Source organism: Carcharodon carcharias, chromosome 8, assembly GCF_017639515.1.
Source record: "Carcharodon carcharias isolate sCarCar2 chromosome 8, sCarCar2.pri, whole genome shotgun sequence".
In the NCBI taxonomy this organism is placed as follows: Eukaryota; Metazoa; Chordata; class Chondrichthyes; order Lamniformes; family Lamnidae; genus Carcharodon; species Carcharodon carcharias.
Window position 1 is genome coordinate 118,512,855 of NC_054474.1, and position 27,931 is coordinate 118,540,785.

General features: G+C 42.9%; 1 protein-coding gene across 2 annotated transcripts; it reads right to left on the reverse strand.

The window, feature by feature from the left end:
* edf1 (endothelial differentiation-related factor 1) lies at positions 1-27,753 on the reverse strand. 2 transcript variants are annotated; one of them, XM_041193677.1, is made up of 5 exons: positions 27,611-27,753; positions 21,242-21,293; positions 11,239-11,399; positions 10,475-10,568; positions 1-427 (listed from the first exon to the last, which is right to left on the reverse strand). In XM_041193677.1, the coding sequence occupies exons 1-5, from the start codon at positions 27,686-27,688 to the stop codon at positions 366-368; spliced, it is 447 nt and encodes a 148-aa protein (XP_041049611.1). In that variant the 5' UTR covers positions 27,689-27,753; the 3' UTR covers positions 1-365. The 2 variants fall into 2 exon arrangements, with proteins under 2 accessions (XP_041049611.1, XP_041049612.1); XM_041193678.1 differs by lacking the exon at positions 10,475-10,568.
* Positions 27,754-27,931: the final 178 nt, after the last annotated feature.

The following is a 27,931-nucleotide window of genomic DNA, read 5'->3' on the forward strand; positions in this document are numbered from 1 at the left end:
TCCAAAGGCTTAAACTTTATTTCTACAAGAACTTACAGGGAGAAGGGAAAGAAGAGAGAAAGCGAGAGGAAATAATATATGCACCCAGTCAACGGTGCAGTTGTGGAATGGGGATTTAACACAAATAAAGTTTTCACACTTCTGTCCCTGGTTACAGATTAATCGCATTCAAAACCATGCCTGGGAATCGGAAACTAAGCTTCTCTTTGGGTGAAACAGAATGCCGGCAGCAGATCAATTAGAGTTACTCAGCTGGGGCAGGTCACAATCCTTTCCGTATTTAGCTTGGCAATATGTCATTCTGACTTGTGAAAAAAGCCAGGGGAGACCAGTTCAAAGGGAGAACTGATTTCGAGGCTTTGTTCTCATTTTTTCTTTGGCCCCTTGTCCAGGGGTTGTCCAATATCCTTCCCACGTAGCTTGAGGCCTTTTAAAAGAAAACAAGGAAAGTTTGGTTAATACCAAATAATTCCATCTGACACTCAAACTTGCTGCTTATACTCTATTTTTAATGCAGGGTGAGTGGGTATCTTATTTATTTATACGTTCAGGAGGTGTGGGCTTCACTGACAAGGCCAGCAATTATCGCCCTTGAGGAGCTGGTGGTGAGCCACCTTCTTATAAAAAAGCTATAAGTTTGCATATATATATAGCACCATTCACTAGTTCCACTAGTGGGGGAATCTCGAACTAGGGGACATAGTTACAAAATAAGGGGACATTCATTTAAAACTGAGATGCGAAGGAATTTCTTCTCTGAGGGTAGTGACTGTCTGGAATTCTATACCTCAGAGTTGTGGCAGCTAGGTCACAAAGTATTTAAAGAGGTAGATAGATTTTTGAAATATCAAGGAATTAAGGGCTATGAGGAGCTGGCATGAAAGAGGAGTTGAGGCCTGGGACAGATCAGCCATGGTCTTCTGGAATGACAGGGCAGGCTTGAGGGGCCGAATGGCCTATTCCTGCTCCTATTTCTCATGTTATGTTCTTTCACAATCACAGGATGTCATTCGATAGCATCTCCCAAACCTATGGCCTCTAGCACCTACATGAATGAAAACAGCGGGCACCTGGGAACGCCAAAATTACTTAATTGGCTGCAAGTGGTGAAGTATAGTCATTGCTGGAATGTGGGAACATGGTAGCTAATTTGCACAAAAACTCCCAAAAACAGCAATGTGATAATGACCAGGTAATCTGGGTTTTCTGTGATGCTGATTGAGGGGTAAATATTGACCAGGATACGAGGGATATCCCCTCCCCCACTGTTCTTTGAAATAGTGTGATGAAATCATATATCCATCTGAGAGGGCAGATGGGACCTCAATTTAACATCTGAAAAACAGCACCTCTGACAGTGCAGCACACCCTTCAGATTGTTCTGGATTATCAGCTTTGGTCTTTGTGTTCAAGTCCTGGAGTGGGACTTGAAGCCACGATCTTCTGACTCGAAGATGAGGGTGTGGCCTACTGAGCCACAGTTTATATTAGCACTTGAACCACTGCAGTCCACATAATGTAGGCACTGCCATAACGCAGTCAGGAAGGGACTTACAGGATTTTGACAAGGATAAAAAGGCGATATATTTCCAAGTCAGGATGGTATGTGACTTGGAGAGGAACTTGCATCTGAAGTGCATATGTGCCTACTGCCCTTGTTCTTCTAGATGGTAGAGGGTTCGAGGCAACATCAAAAGTTGCACGAGGTTTGCTGCCTGCCAGGTGCCAGGTTGAGGGTTGTAGGCCTAGAGATTACAGAGATAGGGAAGTGTGAGCTCATGAAGGAGTTTGAAAATAAGGATGGGAAATTTAACATTGGCTCCTGATTATGTAGTGCCTCAAAGTCGGTCAATGAGCACAGGGATGATGGGTGAAAGGGACCTAGTATAAATAAGGGCACCGGCAGCAGCTTTGTGGGTGACATCAAGTTTATGGTGGTAGAATGTATGAGGCTGGCCAGGAGTGCACTCAAATAGTCAAATTTGAGACAATAAAGGTACAGGTGAGGGTTTCAGCAGATGAGCCATGGGAAGGCGGAGTCAGGTGATGTTACAGAAGTGGAACTACGCAGTCTTAGTGGCAGTGCAGATAATGAGGTCAAAAGCTCATCTCAGGATCAGAAAGGATTCCAAGGAAAAAGATGGTGACCAGGAGTAACATGTAGAATGGTGATATCAATGAAAATAAGGAAATGGCGACACATTGTCAGTACTTACAGTAGAGGAAGAGGCCAAAGTGCCAGAAATCCCATTACTGAATCAGGGACAGGGACTAAATTAACACAAGCAAAATTACAGTGAATAGTGGCTCGAAAGAGTAACAAATCCCCATGACCAGATGGTTTCCATCACAGGATTTTAAAGGAAGTAGATAAGAACACTGTAGAAGTCCTAATCTACCATATTTCTCATGGATCCAGGAGCTGTTCTCTTAGATTGAAAAACGTGTGCATGTCACTCTGCTATCCATGAAAGGTTTAGCCTAACAACCGTTGTTAAGAAATTACTAGAGTCTATAAGGATGAATGACTAAAACTTTAAATTTTTCAGCTAATTAACTAATTTCAGCTAATCCAGCATGGCTTTATAAAATGGTAGGCCATTACTGACAATCCCCACTGAATCTTTTGATGAGGTGACTGAAGTAGTGGAAGTTGTTTATAAGGGCTTCCAGAAGGAATTTGATGAAGTTCCTCATCAGAGACTGTTAGCAGAAGTTGAAGCTCATGGAACTGAAGGTAAATTAGGGGCCTAGTTTGGAAATTGGCTGAGTGGCAGGAGAGAACACAAAGATAATGGTCTGTCAGGATGTGACTAATAGTGTCCCTCAAGATTCTATGTTGGGGCCTCAACCATTCACTGTATTTTTAATGATTTGGATAGGATAGAGAGCCACATATCCAAGTTTGCTGATAACACAAGGATTGATGGCATTGTAAGCAGTGTAAATGGAAGTGTGAAATTCAAATAGATTCTGATACTTTAAGTGAATGGGAAAAACTGTGGCAAGTGGATTTCAATGTAGCCAGATCAGAGGTCATCCACTTGAGCCTAAAAAGAGCAGGGTACTTTCTAAATGGCCGGAATTGGAGCGGAGGAGGGGGTGACCGAGAGCAGGCCAGGATCAGAGCAGGGGGTGGGGGGGACCCAATAGCAAGCCGCAATCAGCGTGTCTCTTCTGAAAGCCTGAACCAAACAAGAATGGGAAAAAAAAAATCAGAAGGTGAGAGGCCAAGGAGTCACGTGGTAAGCTTTTAATTTAATTTTAATCAACTGCCAAGTAGATAGCCGTTTGGTGGTACAGAACTTGAGTATTGCTGAAAAATGACATTTTGTTGAAGCTTTTCATCTTGCACTCATCAGGACAATCGCAAGAACACCAATGTCAGGGGAAGGAGCAGCTTTATACTGTATGAGAAGAGAGCACTGATTGGTTGACAAGTGGACTCTGATTGGTAGAGGCCTTGCCATGGAGAATGCACCAGTTAATGATGAATGACAGTTAACTGCCAGGCATTGTTTGAAATTTAACCAGGCAGCTTGACTCGGATTGGTCAAGGCATTGCCCTGAGGAATGAGCCAGTGAATGGCTATCACTTATTTTGTTTAGCTGAAATGTTCTGCCTACAAAGAACAGGACCCTGCATATTAATATAAGTAGCTTCCAGTACACACAAATATGCCACACTGACAATCTTAAATTGGTTGTCAGAATAATTTTAAGCACACTGAGGATTATTTAGAAAATGTTGTCCAATCGCAGAACCAAATCTAATGTTCGACACACTGTTTTGGAGTTTTGCGAGCACGGGCTGGTTGGGTACAATCTGTACCTTGCCCATTGCGAGCAGCGGAAGAGACATGCTGTTTGATACAATCCGCCAGTCTTTGGGACGTACAGCCTACATACCTAGCATTACTTTGGCACTGAAATTCATATACCACAATACTCATTTGTTTGAGAGGCAGAACTTCTTTTTAGCTTGACAGCAGCAACCTGTTAGTGGCGAATACCACTCGTGTTGCTACTGCATAGTAGCAACATGAAACAGCTAGCTTCACATGTTGCTCAAATGTTTCGAGGTATCTTGCCCTCCCAGGGAAATCTGAGGTAGACTGGGCACTTTTCAGGGCTGAAAGCCTTAGGCCCGTTCATGAGTTTGCGTGATGTACAGCGCGAAATGATCGGACTAGGGTAATCATTATGCCGCAGGATGCCTTTAATATGCCTTTTTCAGCATCAAGCTTGCATGGTGAGCAAATGGCTCAGGCCCTATTGACAATCTGACAGCATGGAACTGTAGGAATCCCAACGTGTATTTTCAGCAGTGAAGGTAGGCTTGCGGTAGACCGTGGGAGAGAACCCGCTCATCAGGTGCAGCAGCTTGAGCCCAGGGTTCGGAAATGGTGTAGCAGCTGGCGTCACTACATCATATCTGTGAGGCTCAGTTTCATGGATAGTGCGTTTATAGAGGGGGTTGCACCATAGTTTAAGGGTATGCAGGCAGAGAGGGAATGGCAGGCCTAGAAAAACCAGGACTCCCTTGAGTGCACCCCACTTTCCAACCAATATTCCCTTTTGAGTACTGGTGAGAGCAATGCTTCTTCTGGGGAGTGCAGCTAGAGTCAGGGCGCTACAGTTGGCTCAGCTATACAAGGGAGGAGCAGCAGGAAGATTTAAAAAGTGATAGTGATAAGGGATTCAATAGGTGGGGAACAGATAGGTTCTATGAGATAGATGTTTCTGCAGCTGCAGTCGCTGATCCAGGATGGTATGTTGCGTCACTGATGCCAAGGTCAAAGATGTCAGTAAGTAGCTACAGAGCACCGAAGGGAGAGGGTCAACAGCCATCAGCCATGACCCATATTGATGTGAAAGACATAGATAGAAAGAGAGACAAGGTCCGGCTGGTACTGTTTAGGGACTAAGGGCGAGATTAGCACGCAGGACTTAAAAACAGTAATCTCCAGATTACTCCCAGTGCCATGCTCAAGCGAGTATAGAAATAGGGGGATAAAGCAGATGAATATGAGGCTGCAGAGATAGTGTAGGGGGAGAGTTTTAGATTCCTGGAACATCAGGATGGTTGTGGGAGAGATGGGATCCATACAAGTCAGACGGGTTCCACTTAAACAGAGTGGGACTGAGTTCCCTGTGGGATGATTTGCTAGTGCTATTGGGGAGGGTTTTAACTAACTTGACAGAGATGTGGGAACCAGGAGGTAAAACTGCAGCAGAAAAACAAGGATAACAAACAATTGGGAGAGAGAGATAACAATAGAGTAGGAGATAGTAAGATATTAGGTGGGATCAGAGTAAGAGGGAAATAGAAAAAGAGTGAATAAGGGTAAAATTAGGTTCACTGCATGTATGTGAATGCGTGGATGATGGTAAATGAGATTGGTGAGCTGCAGATGCAGATAGCCACTTGAAAATATGATGTAGCAATAAAGAGGCATTCAAAACTATCAGGGGGCTGGAAAAGGTACATATAGGGAAACTGTTCCTATTGGCAGAAGGATCTAGAACCAGAGAACATTGATGAGGAAATATTTTTTAAACACAACATGTGGTTAGGATCTACACTGTCTGAGCACGTGGTGGAGGCCTAGAAAAGAGAATTGGATAATTATCTGAAAAGATTTGCAACGCCATTGGGAAAAGGCAAGGGAATAGCAAAGCTGCACTTGCAGGATTGGCGTAGGCACAATGGGCTGATTGACCTCTGTCTATGCTGTAACTCTCCTGCATGGCAACTGATGCGCAATCAATTGTTAATTTTGAAGCTGAGACTGATAGATTTTTGTTAGACAAAAATGTTAAGGGATTTGGGACAAAGGTGGTTATTGAGAATTAGGTCGCAAATCCGCCATGATCCTGCTGAATGCAGAACAGGCTCAAGAGGTGAAACGGCCTATTCCTATTCATCGATTCAGCATCTCTGGCTTAAGATAGTCGCAAATGCTTTAGCCTTGTCTTTTACACTCACACATTGGACTCTACCATTGTTGAGGATGAGGATGTTCAATGGACCCTCTCCTCCAGTTAGTTATTTAATTATCCACTCCCAACTGAATGTGAGAGGACTGCACTTTAAACTGATCTACTGGTTGTGGGATCACTTAGCTCTGTCTACAGCATGCTGCTTATGCTGTTTAACATGCATATAGTTTTATCAGGTTGGTACATCATTTTTAGTTACACCGAGTGCTTTTCCCGGCACGTTCTTCTACACTTTTCACTGAAGGTTCCCTGGCATGATGGCAATCGTAGAGTGAGGGATACAATTAGCTATGAGGCGTCACATCGTAGAATAAGATTCTGCTGCTGCTGGCCCACAACATCTCATGGATGCCCAGTTTTGAGCCGCTCTGCTCTGAATTTCTGATAAGCACAGTTGTATTGCCACACATGATGGAGGGTATCCTCAGTGTGAATGCAGGGCTTCTTTTCTACCAATATGGCTATGGACTGATGCATCTGCAACAGGTAGACTGGTGAGGGCGAGGTCAAGTAGGTTTTTTCCCTCTCCTTGAAACTCTCGCCACCTGCCAAAGACCCAGTCTGGCAAACATACCCTTCAGGACTCAGCCAGTTCAGTCAGTAGTGATGCTGCCGAGCCACTCTTGGTGGCAGACATTGAAGACCGCACCCAGGGTACATTCTGTCCCCTGGCCACCCTCAGTGCTTCTTTCCAGTGGTGTTCAACATGGAGGAGCACTGATTCAACAGCTGAGGGCAGGTGCATAGTAAATGGTACACAAGAACACTTCAATACGATCATGGCTGATCTTGGGTTTCAACCCCACTTTCTCATCCGTTCCCCATATCTCTTGATTATCAGACATCAAAATTCTATCTATCCCAGCCTAAAATATATTCAACGATGGAGCATCCACAACCCTCTGGGGTACAGAATTCCAATGATTCACAAGTCTTTGAGTTAAGTAATTCCTCCTCATCTCAGTCCTGAGACCGTTCCCGTGTTTTAGGTTTCCTGACCAGTGGAAGCAATCTCGCAGTATCTACCCTATCAAGCCTCTTTGGTGCCTTGTATGTTACACTGAGATCGCCTCTCATTCTTCCAAATTCCAGAGAATATAAACCCAATTTACTTGGCTTATCATAGGACAACCCCCTCATCCCTGGGACCAATTTAATGATCCTTCGCTCCCCAGTGCAAGTAAATCCTTTCTTAAACGTGGAGACCAAAACTGCACTCCACAAACTACTCCAGGTGTGGTCTCACTGGAACACAATACAATTGTAGCAGGACTTCTTTATTCTTGTACTCCAATCCCCTTGCAATAAAGGCCAACATGCCATTTGTTTTCCTAATTGCTTGCTGCGTTTGCTTGCCAATTTTCTGCATCCCTTGTACGAACACACCCAAATCTCTTTGAACATCAACAGTTATAAGATTCTCATCTTTTAAAAAATATTCTCCTTTGCTATTCTTACCACCAAAGTGAATAACTTCACACTTCTCCCAAATTATACTCCATCTGCTATCTTGTTTCCCACTCACTTAACCTGTCTATATCTCTTTGCAGCCTCTCTATGTCCACCCCACAGCTTACCTTCCCACCTAGCTTGGTATCATTAGCAAACTTAGATATATTACTCTGTCTCTTCATCCAAGACTTTAATATAGATTGTAACTAGCTGAGTACCCAGCACTGCTTCTTGTGGCACTTCAATATTCACTGCCTGCCAACTTGTTTATGCCCTCTCTCTGCTTTCTATCCGTTACCAAATGCTCAATCCATTCTAAACATTACCCCCAACTCCATGAGCCCTTATAATGCTTACTAACCTTTTGTGCAACATCTTATTGAACGCCTTTTGGAAATCCAGATATACTACATCTACTGGATCTCCTTTATCTAGCCTACTAGTTGCATCCTCAAAAAACTCTAATGAGTTTGTCAAACAGGGCTTCTCCTGTTGGTAAAACCATGTTGACTTATTCTAATCATACTCTGCTTTTCCAAGTGCATTAAGATGTCTTTAATAATTGATTCCAGCATTTTGCTAATAACTGATGTTGGGCGAACTGGCCTGGAGTTACTGTTTTCTCTCCTTATTTCTTGAAAAGCGTAACATTTGCCAACTTCCAAATCTGTTCCCAAATTTAAGGAGCTTTGGAAAATCATATCTAGCGCATCCACTATTTCTGCAGCTCTTTCAGAACCCTAGGGTATAGGTCATCAGGCCCCAGGGATTTGTTGGATTTTAGCCCCTTAAGTTTCTCCAATACTTTTTCTTTGCTGATATTAATTTCCTCACTATTTATAGCCCCTACTGTCAATTTCTGGTATGAAACTTAAGACAAGCACAAGATACTTATTCAATGCCCCTGGCCTTTCCTCATTCCACGTGATCATTTCTCCAGCCTCTGCTAAGCAACTTTTTATAAAAGCTCTTACAATCTGGTTTAATATTTCTGGCTGGTTTACTCTCATATTCTATTTCTTCCCTTTTTGTCAACTTTTTGGCAGCCCTTTGCTGCTTTCTAAAACACTCCCAAATCTCAGACCTGCTACTGTTCTTCACAAGGTTGTAAGCTTCTTTCAATCTAATACTATCCTTAACTCCGAGTGAGCTATGGATGGGTCTTTTTTGCAGTTTTTGTTTCTCAATGAAATGTATTTTTGAACATTTTGAATTGTTTCTTCAAATGTTTCCCAGTGTTCATTTACACCATAGCTTTCAGTCTGTTTACCCAATTAACCTTATCTCTCATGTAACTGGCTTTGTTCAAGTTTAAGATTCTTGTTTGTGATTGGAGTATGTCACTAACAGGGAATCCAATGATATTATGATCATTATTTCCCAGTGGATCTTTTACTATATCATTATTAATTAACCCTGCTTCATTACATGCAGATCCATAGGCATTTCCACAATGCATTGTTCCAAGAAATTGTCACAAAAACGTTCTGCAAACTCATCTTCTAGGCCATTCTTGGCAATTTGATTGTCCCAGTCTAAATAAAGATTAAAGTCCCCCACAATTTTTACATTGCCTTTGTTACAAGCTCCAATAAATTCTTGTTTATTCTCTGTCCAATGGTATAGCGGCTGTTAGGGGGCATATAAACCAGTCCCACCAGTATTTTCTGACTCTTGCTATTCCTAATCGCCACCCATACTGATTGTACTTCAGAGAAAAAAAAAACAAAAAAACTGCGGATGCTGGAAATCCAAAACAAAAACAGAATTACCTGGAAAAACTCAGCAGGTCTGGCAGCATCGGCGGAGAAGAAAAGAGTTGACGTTTCGAGTCCTCATGACCCTTCGACAGAACTTGAGTTCGAGTCCAGGAAAGAGCTGAAATATAAGCTGGTTTAAGGTGTGTGTGTGGGGGGCGGAGAGATAGAGAGACAGAGAGGTGGAGGGGGTTGGTGTGGTTGTAGCGACAAACAAGCAGTGATAGAAGCAGATCATCAGATGATCTGCTTCTATCACTGCTTGTTTGTCGCTACAACCACACCAACCCCCTCCACCTCTCTGTCTCTCTATCTCTCCGCCCCCCACACACACACCTTAAACCAGCTTATATTTCAGCTCTTTCCTGGACTCGAACTCAAGTTCTGTCGAAGGGTCATGAGGACTCGAAACGTCAACTCTTTTCTTCTCCGCCGATGCTGCCAGACCTGCTGAGTTTTTCCAGGTAATTCTGATTGTACTTCATATCTTCTGAGGCCAGATCCTTTCTCACTAATGTCCTTATGTCATTCTTCACTATCAGGGCTATGCCTCCTCCTTTGCCATTCTGTCTGCCCTTCTGAAATATTGTATACCCTGGAATATTTATTACCCAACCTTGGTCACCTTGTAACCATGTCTCTGTAATAGTGATTAGATCTAAATCATTTACTTCTATTTGTGGCAGTAGTTCATCTATCTTATTGCAGATGCTTCGTGCTTTTAGATAAACTTATAATTTATTTATTTTTTTACTTCTATTCCCTGCAAAGACCTCATTCACTGATGTAATCAGCAGGAGATTTCCTTGCCCATGTTTTACTTGATACTATGAGACTTCAGAGGGTCAGGAACCAATGTTGAGGACAGTCAGGGCCATTGCAGAAGTTCCCACGTGTTAGTGATGAGGACTTTGAAGAGTTTACATGGTTGTGTGTGTCTTTGCCATGTCCAAATCTAGTGTCATTACACCTGATGTTAGCAATGTCAGCACTGGGCTGTTTGTCTGGTTTCGTTCTAACATGTGTCTTCAGGTGATTGAACAAAAACCACAACGGAAATTGTGAATGGAAACTAAGGAAAATCAAGGTCAGAAACTGAAGAGGAAAACTGCTACATCAGGCCACCAATCTTCTGAGAACAGCTGAATGACAGGAGGCTAGAGGTGGAAGGAGGGGCCTTCCTGGCACATGTGGCTCAGCTACGCACCACCTTAGCTATTGAACAGGGAAGTGCTTTTCAGATGAGGCACCTGTTGACTCACCGAGTACTCTTTCAATCTTGCCAAGAACCTGGTTGTTGGGTATGGCTTTCCCACATTCATAATCAGCAATGACCTGGGGCTTTTCGCTGATTCTCTGATGAGAAAACAAACCAGTAACAGATTAGACTGGAAACAACTCTGCTTTCTGCACTGTGCAAGTTTTGCTGTGTTGGATGTGCTTCACATATGTGAAAATAGATATATCCCGTCGCAAGGACATCCCTCAGAAACTGCTCTAAATACTTTCTCCTGCCACAACTTCCAACTCACACTCAGATATCCCAGCCTTCATAACCAGAGCGCATCGACGCCCGCACAATGGAATATACGGTGGCAAAGCAGTATTGCCGCTAGACTAGTAATCCAGAGACCCAGGGTAATGCTGCAGGGACCCAGGTTCGAATCCCACCATGGCAGATGGTGAAATTTGAATTAAACAAAAATCTGGAATTAAAAGTCTGATGATGACCACGAAACCATCGTCCAAAAAACCCATCTGGTTCACTAGTGTCCTTTAGGGAAGGAAATCTGCCATTCTTACCTGGTCTGGCCTATATGCGGCTCCAGATCCACAACAAGTGCCCTCTGAGGGCAATTAAGGCTGGGCAATAAATGCCTGCCTAGCCTAGCCAGTGACTCCCACATCCCAAGAATGAAAACAAAAAAGACCTCTGCCTTCTCCATCCCCACAGATTCCACTCCACAGAGTGATGAACATAAAACAGAAATGATTTCCAGGGCATCAGCGGGCACTGTGTACTCACTGTGGCCAGTTCCTTTTGATTCATTCCCAGATTCTGTCGGCCCTGCTGGATCAGTTTGCCAACAGTAAGTGACACTCGCTCATGATGCAGCTCTTCAGTTTCCCGGTCCAGTTTTGCAGTGTTCTTGGTGATTGTGTGTTGCTTGTTTTGTCCTGCAGACCCTGAGCACAAAACAAAGCACAAAGTCATCCCTCGCCCAAGTCTGAGAAGGGACTTTCCATAGTGTTCAAGCAGGAGGATTAGTGTGTCCAGGTATTAGAACAGATCATTACTGGGTTGGTAAACTATAAGTTAGCTAGAGTAAAACTCTCTCTACACTACCCTGACCCAAACATTCCAAGGGCAGGTACAGTATGGATTACTAATAGAGTAAAGCTCCCTCTACACTGCCCATCAAATATTCCAGGATAGGCAAAAACTCAATTATTCACCCAGCCACTCCCTGTGGTAGTGAGTTAGATATTCTGATCATTTTTTCTGAGTAAAGAATTCTTTACTGAATTCATTAGTGACTGCCTTATGTTAATTACACCTAGTTTAGACTTCTTCACATACAGCTTTTCTCTTCCATTGAAAATAGAATGTGCAGACTCTCCCAATAGTCACAATCTCTCAGTTTTGTGAAATTGGGACCAGACCGTAGTGCTGCAAAGTGTGGTCTCATCAAGACTCTATACAAGTTTATTATATATTTTTTGATACATTTCGAGGTCCAATTGCACCTCTATTCCATTTCCTCTTGCCCAAGCAGTATGTGGCCTCCTTATTCTTCCTACCTTATACTTATCCATATTGTCATTCATTTGACAATTGTACATCTATTCTGCAAGTTAATGTCCTGTATCATTTTGCAATCTTCCTTATTATTGTCGTGCCCAATAAAGGCATGTCATATTACGAACTTGCAGTCAATGCTTTTAAAAATTGGACACAAACAAGCCGTTAAAATGGCTGCCACAATACGAGAAACCTTTGGACTGCTGACAGTGTCAAGTCTCTGGCAAATACCTAATTATAAATGGGCATAGTTGAGGGTAACTCTCAGCCATTTGTGTAATTCATACATCCCATTATTTAAGTATTATCCCAGCAATCATGTAATAGAGACTGGGTTCAGGTATTGTACCTTTATTACCCCTAGGCCTAGCAGATCCATCAGAACTAGTCATCAGACAGTCTGAGAACCAGACTCTCAAACTAGCTGCAAGTACTTGACTCTCAAACCAGTTGCAACCAAAGTACTTTACCTGTTCCAGTTTCAAAGTTCCCGTAAGAACCAATCTCCTAGATATTTGACTACCTGCTGTGAACCCTTTATTTTACAAGATCCTCACTTCAACTTTAAAATCATCTAATCCATTCACCAAACCAGAGGCATGCCATACGGGAGACCGGAGAACACAAATCAGAGACTGAATTAACTGTAATCTGTAAAAGTGTATCATTTTTATCTGCAGGTGTACGTGGGTGTGTGTGTACATGTGAGATTGAATGTGTGACATTATGTTAACTCGGGGTAAGCATATGACAAAAAATAACCTTATTTATTTTAAATTCATGAAAACATGCTGAATTATCTAATTGGAATACCAATTCCAAGAATAAAAAAGACCCACCTCTTTCAGGACAAAACAAGCACGTGCAGTAAGAGAATACAGCTCTTTTCTATTTTTATTTAGTTCTGTTATAGTCATACGGACTCGAAATGTTAACTGTGTTCCTCTCCGCAGGTGCTGCCAGACCTGCTGAGATTTTCCAGGTATTTTTATTTTTGTTTTGAAGAGAATACATACATTTGCTCTGATGTTAGTAACCAATTTGGTGTCAGTGGCAAATTTTGATATTATATTTCCAAATCATTTCTGTAAATAGTGAACAGTGGCCTCAGCACCAATCACCTTGGGACACCACTTCGCATCTTTTGACAGTCTGAGTTACTTCCCTAAATCCTTATTCTCTCTTTTGTTGCCAATTTCCTATCTATCCTGCTACTTGTACCGTGACTCCAAATCTCCTAACCTTGGTCACAAATCTGCATTACTTAATCAAGAGGCTACTTAAAAGGCCAAAATCTGTATTACATAAAGTAAATGCTTGGTTTATAGTGTTTCTCATGACCACCAGACGTCTCAAAGTACTTCACTGGCTGTAAAGCACCTTAAGAGTAGTCACAGTTGTAATGTAGGAAATGTGGCTGCTAATTTGCATACAGCAAACTTCGCACACAGCAATGTGTATTTTTGTGGTGTTCACTATAGAACAAATATTGGTCAATACACGAAGGATAACTCCACTGCACTTCTTCAAAATAATACCATATGAATCTTTTACAACCACTGAAGGAGCCTCTGTTTAAAATCTCATCTGAAAGAAGGCACTTCTGACAGTGCAGCACTCTCTCAGTACTGCACTGAGCTTGTCAGGCTAGATTGCTGTGCTCAAGTCCTGGAGCGGGACTTGAACCCAAAACCTGACTCAGAGGTAAGAATGCTACAAGCTGAGGCACAGCTGAGGCACTCATCCACCACATTTATCTTTGTCTAACTCAGATTTTGGAACCCATGCTGGCTACTCTAACAACTTTTGGTTTTTAGATGTTTCTTTATGATATGTGAGTAAAGATTCCATTAGCTTATCATGAGTGGTGAGAAAGATAATTAGTCTATATTTACCTGGAGGTTACCTAACTCCCTTCTTCAATATATTACATTAGCTCTCCATCAGTCATCTGACATTTTCTTTTCTATTGAATTTTTTTTTTTACAGACTGACAATATATATAAATAAATATACACACACTGGTGCTTAAATTGCTCTTTCCCTAGCTTCTGAGTACTGTATACACAAATGCCATGCATTAGATGTGGGCTTTGATCCTCACTAAGCTGACCTGGTTTAGTAATTGCTATGTGCAAACTGGCTGCCATGTTTCCAACATTATAACATGATGACAAAGTACTTCATTGGCTGTGAAGTGTTTTAGGTGTCCAGTGGTTGAGAAAAGCACAATATAAATAGAACCTTAGAAAGGTTACGAAGCAGAAAAAGGCCATTCAGCCCATTGTGTCTGTGCCGGCCATAAAGAGAAACAAAGAAGCTAGCTGCTCATTTTTAATTTCATTTTCCAGCACCTGGTCTGTAGCCTTGTAGGTTACTGCACTTCAGACGCAGATCCAGGTATCCTTTAAATGAGTTGAACGTTTCAGCCTCAACCGCGAACTTAGGCAGCGAATTCCAGACACCCATCATCCTCTGGGTGAAAAAGTTTTCCCTCATGTCCCCTCTAATGTTTCTACCAATCATCTTAAATCTATGCTCCCTTGTAATTGCCCCCTCAGCCAGAGGAAACAGATCTTTCCTGTCAACCCTATCTAGGCCCCTCATAATTTTGTGCATCTCAATTAGGTCAACCCTCAGTCTCCTCTGTTCCAGGGAAAACAACCCGAGTCTATCCAATCTCTCCTCATAGCTGCACATTTCAAGCCCTGGCAGCTTTCTTGTAAATCTCCTCTATACTCTTGCCAGGACAATTATGCCCTTCCTGCAATGTGGTGACTAGAACTGTACACAAATTTCCAGCTCTGACCTAACCAGTGTTTTATACAATTTCATCATTACATCCCTGCTTTTGTATTCAATACCTCGTCCAAAAAAGGAAAGCATTCCATATGCTTTCTTTACCACCTTATCCACCTGTCCTGCCACCTTCAGGAACCTGTGGACAGTCAATCCAAGGTTTCTCACTTCCTCAAGTTCTCTCAATAACTTTCCATTTATTGAGTATTCCCTTGCTTTGCTTGCCCTCCCCAAATGCATTACCGCACACTTTTCCAAACTGAATTCCATTTGCCACTTTTCTGCCCACCCATCCAAACCATTGATATCATTCTGGAGACAACAGCTATCCTCTTCACTAACAACTACATGACCAATGTTTGTGTCATCTGCAAATTTCTCAATCATGTCTCCCACATTTAAGTCCAAAGCATTAACATATACAATAAACAGCAAGGGCCCCAACACTGAGCCCTGTGGATCACCACTGGAATCCACTTTCCATTCGCAAAAACATCTATTGACCATTACCGTTTGTTTCCTGTCACTGAGCCAATTTTGGATCCAACTCACCACTTTCCACTGTATCCGATGAGATCTCACTTTTTTGACCAGTCTGCCATGTGGGACCTTGTCAAATGTATTGCTGAAATCCATGTAGACAACGTCCACTACACTACCCTCATCAATCCTCCTTATTAACTTCCTCAAAAATTCTATTAATTTAGTAAGATGCAATTTTCCCAAACAAAGCTATGCTGACTGTCCCTGCCTTGCTAAGTGATGGTTTATCCTCTCAGAATTGTTTCCAATAACTTGCCCAAAACCAAAATCATACTGACCGGCCTACAATTTTCTGGTCTATCCCTTGCACCATTTTTAAATTATGGTACAACGTTCACAGACCTCCAATCCTCTGGTGCATCGCCTGTATCTAGTGAGGATTGGAAAATGATCCTCAGGGCATCTGCTATTTCCTCCTTGGCTTCTTTTAACAGCCTGGGATACAATCCACCTGGCTCTAGTGATTTATCCACTGTCAAAAATGTCAGTCCCTCCAGTACTTCATTATGCTTATTGTATCTAATATTTCACACTGAATCATCCCTCTCCTTAGTGAAGGCAGAGGCAAAGTACTCATTGAGAGTTCTGCCTACATCTTCAGCATCAATGCGCAAGTTACTATGTACATCTTTGATAGGCCCTACCTTTTCTTTAGTTATTCTCTTACTCTTAATGCACTGATAAAACATCTTTAGGTTTTCTTGAACAAAAACAAAAATATCTAGAAAAACTCAGCAGATCTGACAACATCTGTGGAGAGAAATACAGTTGGCATTCCAGACTTAATATTGAGTTCAACAATTTCAGATCAAGAACTCTCTCCTCCATCCCCACCTCCTTTCCGATCCCCCCTTTTCCAATAATTTATAATTTAACAAATATATTTTTCTTTTCCCACTTATTTTTAAATTTATTTCGATCTATTGTTTTTTCTCCACCTTTTACCCATTTTGATCCCTTCCCTCCACCCCCACTAGGGCCATCTGCCACTAGCTTGTCCTGCTTGCTGACACAAACATTGGTCATGTAGTTGTTAGTGAAGAGGATAGCTGTTGTCTCCAGAATGATATCAATGGTTTGGATGGGTGGGCAGAAAACTGGCAAATGGAATTCAATTTGGAAAAGTGTGCGGTAATGCATTTGGGGAGGGCAAGCAAAGCAAGGGAATAGACCAGAAAATTGTAGGCCGGTCAGTATGATTTTGGTTTTGGGCAAATTATTGGAAACAATTCTGAGAGGATAAACCATCACTTAGCAATGCAGGGACAGTCAGCATAGCTTTGTTTGGGAAAATTGTGTCTTACTAAATTAATAGAATTTTTGAGGAAGTTAATAAGGAGGATTGATTATTCCTTAGATAATATCACCACCATCAACACCCCTTTGTCCTTTTGTCTATGATATATTTGGCAATCTCTTCTTTGCCTTCATCTATCACTGGCCCCCCTATCGAGTTGTCCCACTCCCCTTTACCAGCTTATATTTCACCCCATTTCTCTATTTACTTAGTTCTGATGAAGGGTCACACGGACTCGAAACATCAACTGTATTCCTCTCCGCAGATGCTGTCAGACCTACTGAGTTTTTCCAGGTATTTTTGTTTTTGTTCTAGATTTCCAGCATCCACAGTATTTTGCTTTTATCTTTAGGTTTTCTTTGATTTTACCTGCCAATATTTTTTCAGATCCTCTTTGCTTTCCAATTTCCTTTTTTTATTTCACCCCTGCACGTTCTATACTCCTCTAGGTTTTCCACAGTATTAAATTTTTTGTGATGGTCATAAGCTTTCTTTTATTGCTTTATCTTGGACTGTACGCTTCTGGACAACCAGGGAGTTTTAGATTTGGCAGTGGGGAAATGTATAGACTGTGCCTGTAGAATCATGCCTTTGAATGCTTCTCACTGATTTGACATTGATTTTCCTTCTGATAGCTGTATCCAGTCCACTCTCGCCAGTTCACCCTCAGCTTTGTAAAATTTGTCTTTTATCCATTTAGAACTTTTACACCTGTTCTATCTTTGTCCTTTTCCAAAATGATGCTAAATCTAACTATATTATGGACACTATCTCCAAAATGGTCCCCCACTGCTACTTCACCCACTTACCCAGCTTCATTTCCTAATACTAAATCTAGAATTAAGCCCCCTTTCATTGGGCTTGTTATGTGCAGGCTAAAAAAGTTCCCTTGAATGCCCTTCAAGAATTTTGCACCCTCTGTGCCCTTCACACTGTTCATCACTCCTCACAGCTCTAATTGTTTCTTCAACAAATAACACTACATTCCCACTTTTTTTTATCCCCCCCTCTCCTGCCTAAAGACTCTATATCCAGGGATTTGAGCTGCCATTTTTGCCCCTCTTTAAGCCAAGTTTCCGTTACAGCAATGATATCATGCTGCCATCTGTCTCTCTGTACCCTCAGCTCATCGGTTTTATTTACTATGCTCCTCACATTTACATATATGCCTTTTAATATTGCCAAATTCCTGTGCTGCACACTTTATAACATGTGCTTCTTCTGTCTTTCAGTCACTCAGTATTGCTCCACCTCCGATTCCCTGCTCTGAATTTGCCCTCAGGTTCCTGACCCCCCTCCCCCCCCACTATCCCTCCAATCTAGTTTAAAACCATCCAACAGCACTAGCAAATCTCCCTGTAGGGATATTCGTCCCAGTCCTGTTCAGGTGTAGACCATCTGGCTTGTACAGGTCCCACCTTCCCTAGAACTGGTCCCAATGTCTCAGAATTCTGACGCCCTCCCTCCTACACCAGCTTTACAGCCACATGTTCAATTGCTTAGTGCTCCTACTTCTACACTAACTTGCATATGGGACTGGGAGTAATCCTGAGATTACTGCTTTAGAGGTCCTGCCTTTCAATATCCTTCCCAGCTCCCTAAAATCTGCTTTCAGTGCCTCAATGCCTACCTAAGTCATTGGTACCAATGTGATCCACGACCTCTGAATGACCTCCCCCCCTGAAGAATGCCCTGCAGCTGCTCTGTGACATCCTTGACCCTGGCACCAGGGAGAAACTACCATCTATGGTCACAGAAACACTTGTCTGTTCCCGCAACTAACAAATCCCCTATTACTACAGTTCTTCCCCTCTTCTTCCTCCCCTCCTGTACAGTAGAGCCACCTGTGGTGCCACAATCCTGGCTCTGAATACACTCCTCTGAGGAGCCAATGACCTCACCTGTATCTAAAACAGGAAAACGAATGGCCAATTGGACCCTGGAGGATTCCTGCTAGAAATAGGCACTACCTGCCTAGTTCTCTTGGACTGCCTGGCAGTCACCCATTCCCTTTCTGCCTCCAGGCTCCTAAGCTGCAGCATGCCCACCGCTCTGAACCATGCTATCCACGTAGCTCTCAGCCTCACGGATGCACCACAATGACTCCAACTGCCAACAAAGCTTCGAAGTCCATAGCTCAAGGTTCTACAACTGGTGATACTTCCTGCACATGTGGTCATCTAGGACAGCAGTAGCATCCAGGACTTCCCACATATTACAGGATATGCATTCCATACGACCTAGCTGTCCTGCCATGACTTCAATTTCCCTTAGGTTAACTTTACTTTACTTTGGTTTACTCATACTACTTTATTTTACCTGGCCTTGACTTAACTTCCCTCTTGCTTGTGTTTTTACTGAAATCTAAGTGGAAGCTTCTTTTGAAAATGTGTTTTTCTAATTTTCAGCTACTTGAAAATTCTCCCTAACAGCAGTTTCTCACCAACCAATGGGCTTATGTTTCTCCTGTTTTGTCACTCTTGGATCTTTTCAAAACCCAGCCCTCTTGTGCAGCTTTTCAACTCCTGATCTCCTGCAGGCTGAGAAAGATAGATAAAGAACCTCCCTCCCCTCCGATTTCCTTTCTCACCAAACTCACAGCAATTCCAATCTGTAACAGTGTACTCTGTGACAGTGCACTTAACCACTCTTATTTATACTGAGATTCAGATGAATCTCCTACGTGGCAGTTACAGAACCAGATTAGGACAATTACTTAATTTGCTTTTAAACGCCTTTATATTTTCTGTAATATACATGGACTTTTAAAAGGTCTTTGAAAAGTTGACCCTGGACTAAGTAATGCAGGTTCATGGCTAAGATCAGAAGACTGGATATTCAGTGGCTCGTGAAAGACTACTATTCAATATTTCTTAATTTTCCTGTCACTATATGTGAGGTTATCTTGTATATTCTTTAGTAGCCCTATTCCCATTTTCCTATTATTAAAATATCTATGGAATACTATTTTTGTATTCTTTGAGAACTTCATTTCAAAATTCCTTTTTGCCCAATTTTTTTTACTTCTTCCCCAATGCCTTCATATTCCCTTTTGTCATCCCCTTGTTTACTGTCTATGTGTTAGTGTTGACCTTTTCCTTTACATTGATCTCTTTATTCAGCTATGATATAATATTGGCTAACTTGTATTTTAATCTTTAAGATGAATCTATCTCTCACAATCTCTATTGATCACCTTTTTAAATACTTCCCACTGCTTTTTAATCCATTTGCTGTAACATTTTTCAGTTCACCTTCCAAAGTTCCACCTTTAATTTTTTTTCAATCAATTATTACTTTGATCTTTGTCTTACTATGTCTCACTCAAATCATTTATGTTAAACCTTATTATTTCGTGATTGCTCTTTTATGCTTACTTTTCTTATCTGCTCCAGTTTATTTGTCGGTCACTTTCCATTACTAGATCCAGCAGTGATTCGACACTTATTACAGGCTTCTTATGGACTAGGTAGAAAAAAAAAAGAGTCCTGTGCACATTAAAAACTCCATTCCCTTTTCACTACCTCGCCTTGTCAGTTTAATTAGTTGAAATCTCCCATGATTATTCCATGTTTTTTGCAATATGGCATTCACACCAGGATTGCACTGCAGCTGCTTGATCATAACCACTTCCACTCTCCTGGAAGAGCAGAAAAGAGAATCAATGAATGATGATCAGGGCTGAGAGGAGTCCTCACTAATACTTCCTCCATTCCCTGGCTATAGGTCCTCGCTGAGGTTAACCAACACAGAACAGGCAATCAAACTGAGACAATCCTAATCCAGAAGGTTAGAACCCAAAATATTATCCACCTTCACTTCTCTGCTGCTCTCAGACTCATGTGGACTTGTTGTGCAACTCAGAATCTTGGTTTTTAGGTCAGCTCAATAGCATTTCTAGCAGTGCGACTTCTGTAAGTCTCAGTGCCACCATGGTTGATGCTTTACACCCAGTCTATGGGGGCAGGGGTTTTTCCAAGTTCCTTTCCCTTTCTTGAAAACAGCATTACTGAAACGGAAGGCAGAGCACAGGAAGTAAAAAGGCCAAGGTGAGGGCCAGCTCTGATCACCTGTAGGGAATAAATTTGCAATCATCCAGTGCCTTTCACACCCTCAGGATGGCCCACTGCACCTGATGCATAGTCATTGTTTCAATTTCTGCACAGCAAACTCCCACAAACAGCAGTGTGATAACGACCAGATGATCTGTTTTTAGATGCTGGTCGTGGAGCAACAAGCTTGTTGTTCTGTTGTTCTTCTTGGACTCATACAATGAGAGCTATTGCGTCCAGACAGGGCCTCAGTTTAATGCCTCACCCAAACGACAAGACCTCTGACAGTGCAATATAAAGAAATGCTACACTGGAGTGTCAGCCTGAAATTTTGTCCCATGGTCAAACAGCTTTCTGGCACTCAAGAGTCTAGAATCACAGATGAAGAACTGCAACCCTGATGGAGCAGCTCATGCCTCAGAGATGAGGATGGGGCAGAAATGTCATTGAGAAAGGAAGAACAGCCATCATCCCTCAACTGTGCAGCCAGTTTCCTGGCAGGATTGGGAGCTGCAGTTTACAAAAAGATGCTTACATTTCTTTGTAGTCTCCACATCATCTCCTCTGCGTTGTGCCAATGTGACTGCCTAGGAAAGAACAGGGAATGGAAAGGTCAAGTTGTACATTCACTCCTGAAAAAAAATGCACTGCAACATGGAAAATCTGTTTCTTTCCCCAACAATTGTTTAAATCTATTTACTCCTCCTGAAAGTTTTCATTAAAGGTCATGGAATCAGAATCTTACAGCACAATAACAGGCCACTCACTGCATCTCTGATAATGTTTATTCTCACTCATCTCGCTCTCCTACTCACTGCTCGTACCCTTTAACATTCCCAACTTATTACTCAAACAACTACCCAACCAATCAATACCCACCAAACCCCATCTCCCCAGACAATCGTCTAATCCATACCTGTCACTTTAAAAGGACTCAGGTCCCCTCCCTGATCCATTTTGGGGTTACACAGATAACTGTGTTACACTATGTTCATTAAACCATACATAACAGTTATACAGCTGGTCCTACAAATCCAGTCTGCCCTCACAACCTGCCCACAATCATTCCCTAGGTGCCTCCTGATTCCCGTGTGTACATTTGTAAAATAATTTAGCTAGCGTGCTCATGCAAAAGATAGAAGCGGCTGTTAAATCTGGTGTGTGTTCTCGGTCCAAAGCAGGATGATTACAGCACAGGAGGCCATTCTGCCCGTAGTGTCAGTTTTAGATCTTTGCAACACTATCAATCGCACAAGACTGCTCTTCCCCCTGCAAAACTTCCCTTCATGTACTTACCTATTCCCTTTTGAAAGCAATGGCTAAATCCACCTCCACCACACTTCCAAGCAGTGCATTCCAAATCCTAACTACTTGCTGTGCAAAAAAGTTTTTTCTCACCTTGCATTTGCTTCTTTTGCAAACACTGTTCCCTCTAGTTCTCGATCAGTTTACGAGCAGGAACAATTTCTCCTTATCTACTCTGTTCAGACCCCTCATGATTTTGAAAACTTCTATCAAGTCTCCTCTCAGCCTTCTCCTCTCCAAGGAAAACAGACCCAGCTTCTCCAATCCTTCCTCATTGCTGAAGTTTCTCATCTCTGGAACCATGCGCATAAACCTCTTCTGCACTCTCTCTAATGTGTTCACATCCTTCGAATAGTGTAGCGCCCAGAACTGTACACAATACTCCAGCTGAGGTCTAAATAGTGTCTTATACAAGTTCATCATAACCTCCCTGCTCTTGTACTCCATGCCTCTATTACTGAAGCCTAGAATACTGTATGCTTTAGAAACAGCTCTCTCTACCTGTCCTGCCACCTTCAATGGCTTATGTCCACATGCAACTGGGTGTCTGCTCCTGCACACCCTTTAGAATAGTATCCTTTATTTTATACTGTCTCTCCGTGATTCTATGCACCCAAGTGTATCACCTCACACTCCTCCACACTGAACTCTTATCTGCCCACTCCACCAATGTGTCTATGTCCTTTTGAAGTTCTACACTGTCCTCCTCAGTTTACAATTCTCCAGTTTTGTGTCATCTGCAAATGTTGAAATTGTCCCCTGCACACCAAGATCAAGATCATTTATATATTTCAGGAAAAATACTGATCCCGGGGACTCCACTACAAACATTCTTCCATCCCGAAAAATACCCATTAACCATGACTCTGGCTGAGGGATAGGAAACTATTTTGTATCCAGGTTGCTACTGTCCCTTTTACTCCATGACCTATAACTTTCCTCACAAGTTTGTTGTGTGGCACTGTATCGAACACCTTTTGGAAGTCCATATACACCACATCAATGGCCTTGCCCTCATCACCCATCTCTGTTACCTCTTCAAAAAGCTCCAGCAAATTAGTTAGACATGATTTTCCTTTAACAAATCCATGCTGACCCTTACAAATCAATCCACATTTTTCCATGCGTATATTAATTCTATCCCGAATAATTGTTTCTAGAAGTTTCCCCACCACTGAAGTTAAACTGACTGGTCTGTAATTGCAGGGCAGATCTTTACAACCTTTTTTGAACAAGGCGTAATGTTTGCCACTCTCCAGTCCTCCGACACTTCCCCCAAATCCAGGGAACATTGAAAGATTATTGCCAGTGCCTCTGCAATTTCTACTCTCACTTCCTTCAATATCCTTGGATGCATCTCATCCGGTCCCGGTGCCTTATCAACTTTAAGTACCGACAGCTTATACAAGACACCCTCCTTATCAATTTTAAACCCATCTAGTGACTGAATTTCCTCCTCTGCCACCAAGGACTGGGCAGCATCTACCTCGTAGGTAAAGACAGATGTAAAGTATTCATTTAACACCTCAGCCATGCCTCTTGCCTCTACGTGTAAATCCCCTTTTTGGTCCCTAATTGGCCCTATTCCTCCATGTACCATTCCTTTACTATTGATGTGCTCGTGGAATACTTTGGGATTGCCTTTTATGTTAGCTGCCAGTCCTTTTTTCATAATCCCTCTTTGCTTTTCCTATTTGCTCTTTCACATCCATTCTGAACCCTCTGTATTCAGCTTGGTTCTGACACCTGTCGTAAACACACTTTTTCTTCTTTAACTTAATTTCTATCTCCTTTGTCATCCAGTGAGCTTTAGTTTGTCCTACTCATGCCTTTTGAGGGAACATACCTTGACTGGACCCCAACATCTCCTCTTTGAAGCTAGCTCATTGTTCAGCTACTATTTTTCCCACCAACCTTTGGTTCCAGTCTCTCCGGCCCAACTCTGTTCTTGTCCCACTGAAGCCCACTCTCTGCCAGTTGATTATTCTTACTCTAGATTGGCCAATGTCATTTTCGATCGTCATCGTAAACCTTATGATAACAATGATCACTGTGCCCTAAAATGTTCCCCAACTGTCATTTGATCTACTTGGCCCACCTCATTACCAAGAACCAGGTCGAGCAGTGGACTGGATACATACTGCTGTAGGAAATTCTCCTGAACACAATCTAGGAACACTTGTCCCTCACTGCCGCTTATACTACCACTACCCCAGCCCATATATGGGTAATTAAAGGCCCCCATTATAACTAATCTATGATGCTTACATGTCTTAAGAGTTGGTGCAGGAGGGAGGGTTTTAGATTCCTGGATCACTGGGACCGTTTCTGGGGAAGATGGGACTTGTACAAGCGGGACGGTTTATATCTGAACCAGAGCGGGACTAACATCCTTACGGGTGTGTTTGCTAGTGCTGTTGGGAGGAGTATAAACTAATTCGGCAGGGGGAGGGGACAGAGAATGTTAACAGAATAGGGGCACATTATAAAACAGTAAAACAATCAAGTCAGAGGGAGTACAGATGCACTAAGCTTCAAGGGAGTAAAGTAAGGCTGGATGGCCTCTACTTAAATGCCAGGAGTATTACAGGTAAAACGGATGAGTTAAGGGTGAGGATTGACATGTGGAATTGTGATATAGTAGCCATCACTGAGACGTGGTTGAGGGAAGGGCAGGATTGGCAGCTTAACATTCTGGGATATAGAATCTTCAGGTGAAACAGGGGAGGGGATAAAAGAGGAGGAGGCATTGCATTAGTTAATGAGTCCGTTACTGCAGTAAGGAGGGATGATATCTTGGAGGGGGCATCGAATGAAGCTTTGTGGGTAGAGTTTAGGAATAAAAAAGGGGCAATCACATTATTAGGTGTTTATTATAGACTCCCAGATAGTCAGCGGGAAATTGAGGAGCAAATATGTGCACAATTTGTGGAGATGTGTAAAAACAATAAAAATAGGGTAATTATATTAGGTGATTTCAACTTTCCCAACATTAATTGGGATAGACATAGTGTTAAGGGCCTGGATGGAGTGGATTTCTTGAAATGTGTACAGGAGAACTTTTTAGGTCAGTATGTAGAGGGTCCAACAAGGGACAGTGCATTGCTGGACTTAATTCTGGGGAATGAAGCCAGACAGGTGGCTGAGGTGGTGGTGGGGGAGCATTTTAGTGATAGTGACCACAACATGGTACAGTTTAAGTTTTGTTATGGACAAAGAAATCGACAAGTCACAAAAAAATGTTTTGGATTGGGGGAGAGTGGATTTTAGTAAAATAAGGCAGGATCTGGCCAGGTAGACTGGGAACAGTTACTTGCGGGGAAATCTACAGAGGAACAGTGGGGGGTGTTTAAAAAGGAAATGGGGAGGGTACAAGCTCAACATGTTCCCTCTAGGGTGATAGGAAGGAGTAACAAGCCCAGAGAACCATGGATGACCAGAGATATTCAGGTTACGATGAGAAGGAAAAGAGAGGCTTTTAGCAGGTACAAGGGAAGCAAATCAGCAGAGGCATTAGTGGAGTACAGACAGTGCAAGGTGGAGCTTAAGAAAGCAATTAGGATAGCGAAGAGGGGATATGAGAAAGCTCTGGCTGGTAAAATTAGGGAAAATCCCAAGATATTCTATAAGTATATCAATGGGAAGAGAATAACCAGGGAAAGAGTAGGGCCCAAGGGGGCAATCTATGGGTGGAGCCAGAGGACATCACTAGACTGTGAATGAATACTTCACGTCTGTCTTCACCCAAGGGAATGTGGATGAAGGCATGGAACTCAGGGAAAGAGACTGCGAGGTTCTTAAGCAAATTGACTTAGGGAGTGACAAGGTGTTGGAGGTGTTGGCAAGCTTAAAAGTGGACAAATCTCCAGGTCCGGATGATGTGTCCCAGACTGCTGAGGGAGGCAAGAGAGGAGATCGCAGGGGCTCTGACCCTAATTTGTTAATTCCTCTCTGGCCACGGGAGATGTGCCAGAGGACGGAGAACAGCTAATGTGGTTCCGCTACTTAAGAAGGGTTATAGAGATAAGCCAGGGAACTACAGGCCAGTGAGTGTCACGTCAGTGGTAGGGAAACTACTGGAGAAATTTCTGAAGGAGAGTACCTATCTCCACTTGGAGAGGCAAGGTTTGATCAGGGATAGTCAGCATGGCTTTGTCAGACGAAGGTCATGCCTAACAAATTTGATTGAATTTTTTGAGGAGGTGACCAGGTGTGTAGATGAGGATAGTGCAGTTGATGTAGTTTATATGGATTTCAGCAAAGCCTTTGACAAGGTCCCACATGGGAGACTTATAAAGAAGGCAAAGGCACGTGGGATACAGGGTAATTTGATAAGGTGGATTCAAAATTGGCTTAGTTGCAGGAGGCAGAGGGTGATGACAGAAGGATGCTTTAGTGACTGGGAGCCAGTGTCCATTGGCGTACCACAGGTCCCCTATTATTTGTCATTTATATAAATGACATAGATGACTATGTGGGGGGGTAGGATTAGTAAGTTTGCGGATGGCACAAAGATTGGCCGGGTGGTTAACAGTGAGGTTGAGTGTCTTGGGCTACAGGAAGATATAGACGGTATGGTCAAATGGGGAGATGGAATTTAACTCTGAAAAGTGTGAGGTGATACACTTGTGAGGAGTAATTTGACAAGGAAGTATTCAATGAACAGCATGGCACTAGGAAGTTCTGTGGAACAAAGGGACCTTGGCGTGTGTGTCCATAGATCTCTGAAGGCAGAGGGGCATGTTAGTGTGGTGGTGAAAAAGGCACATGGGACTCTTGCCTTTATCAATTGAGGCTTAGATTATAAAAGTAGGGAGGTCATGTTGGAGTTGTACAGAACCTTGGTGAGGCCACAGCTGGTGTATACTGTAGTGTGCAGTTCTGGTCACCACATTATAGGAACAATGTGATTGCACTGTAGGGGGTGCAGAGGAGATTCACCAGGATGTTGCCTGGGATAAAACATTTAAGTTATGAAGAGAGGTTGGATACACTTGGGTTGTTTTCGTTGGAGCAGAGATGACTGAGGGGTGACCTGATCAAGGTGTACAAGATTATGAGGGGCATGGACAGGGTGGATAGGGAGCAGCTGTTCCCCTTAGTTGAAGAGTCAGTCACAAGGGGGCATAAGTTCAAGGTGAGGAGCAGGAGGTTTAGGGGATGTGAAGACAAACTTTTTTAACCAGAGGGTGGTGACGGTCTGGAATGCACTGCCTGGGAGAGTGGTGGAGGTGGGTTGCCTCACATCCTTTAAAGAGTACCTGGATGAGCACTTGGCACGTCATAACATTCAAGGCTATGGGCCAAGTGCTGGTAAATGGGATCAGATAGGTAGGTCAGGTCTTTCTCATGTGTCAGTGCAGACTCAATGGGCTGAAGGGCCTCTTCTGCACTGTGAATCTGAGATTCCGTGACTCTGTCTCCGTAATTTCCTTGCAGACTTGTTCTTCTATATCCTTCCCACTAGCTGGTGGTCTATATATTACACCAAGCAATCTAACTGCACCCTTCTTATTCCTTAGTTCTAGCCAAATTAATTCCCGGGCCCCTGGTTCTCCCCCAAACCCCCGGGCCCCGGGCTCTCCCCAAAACCCGGTACCTGCTTGCTCTTGGCCTGCGCTGCGCTCGGCCCTTTCTTCCTCAGCACCGTCACCGTGTCCCAGTCACTCTCCGCCATCTTCCCTCTGCTCACTGCGCAGCTGTGGACCCGCCTCTCAATCCAACTTTATTCAAACATGGACAAAGACCAGCAACCAATCAGAGACAGGGGAACCGGCAACCAATCAGAGACAGGCGGTCTTAACGTCATAGCTGGGGGCGGGGCAGGATCTGTGACAGCAGCAGATCCCCACAGGATGAGGAAGATCCACCTCTAATGTCAACAGACCCCCCATAGGATAAGGAAAACCCACCTCCAGTG

Coding starts and splice junctions, on each gene's coding strand:
- edf1 (XM_041193677.1), bottom strand. CDS start 27,688: ATGGCGGAGAGTGACTGGGACACGGTGACGGTGCTGAGGAAGAAAGGG. Junction 21,294..27,610: donor CGCAGGCCAAGAGCAAGCAG/GTACCGGGTTTT, acceptor GTTCTTTCCTAG/GCAGTCACATTGGCACAACG. Junction 10,569..11,238: donor ATCAAAAGGAACTGGCCACA/GTGAGTACACAG, acceptor TTTTCTCATCAG/AGAATCAGCGAAAAGCCCCA.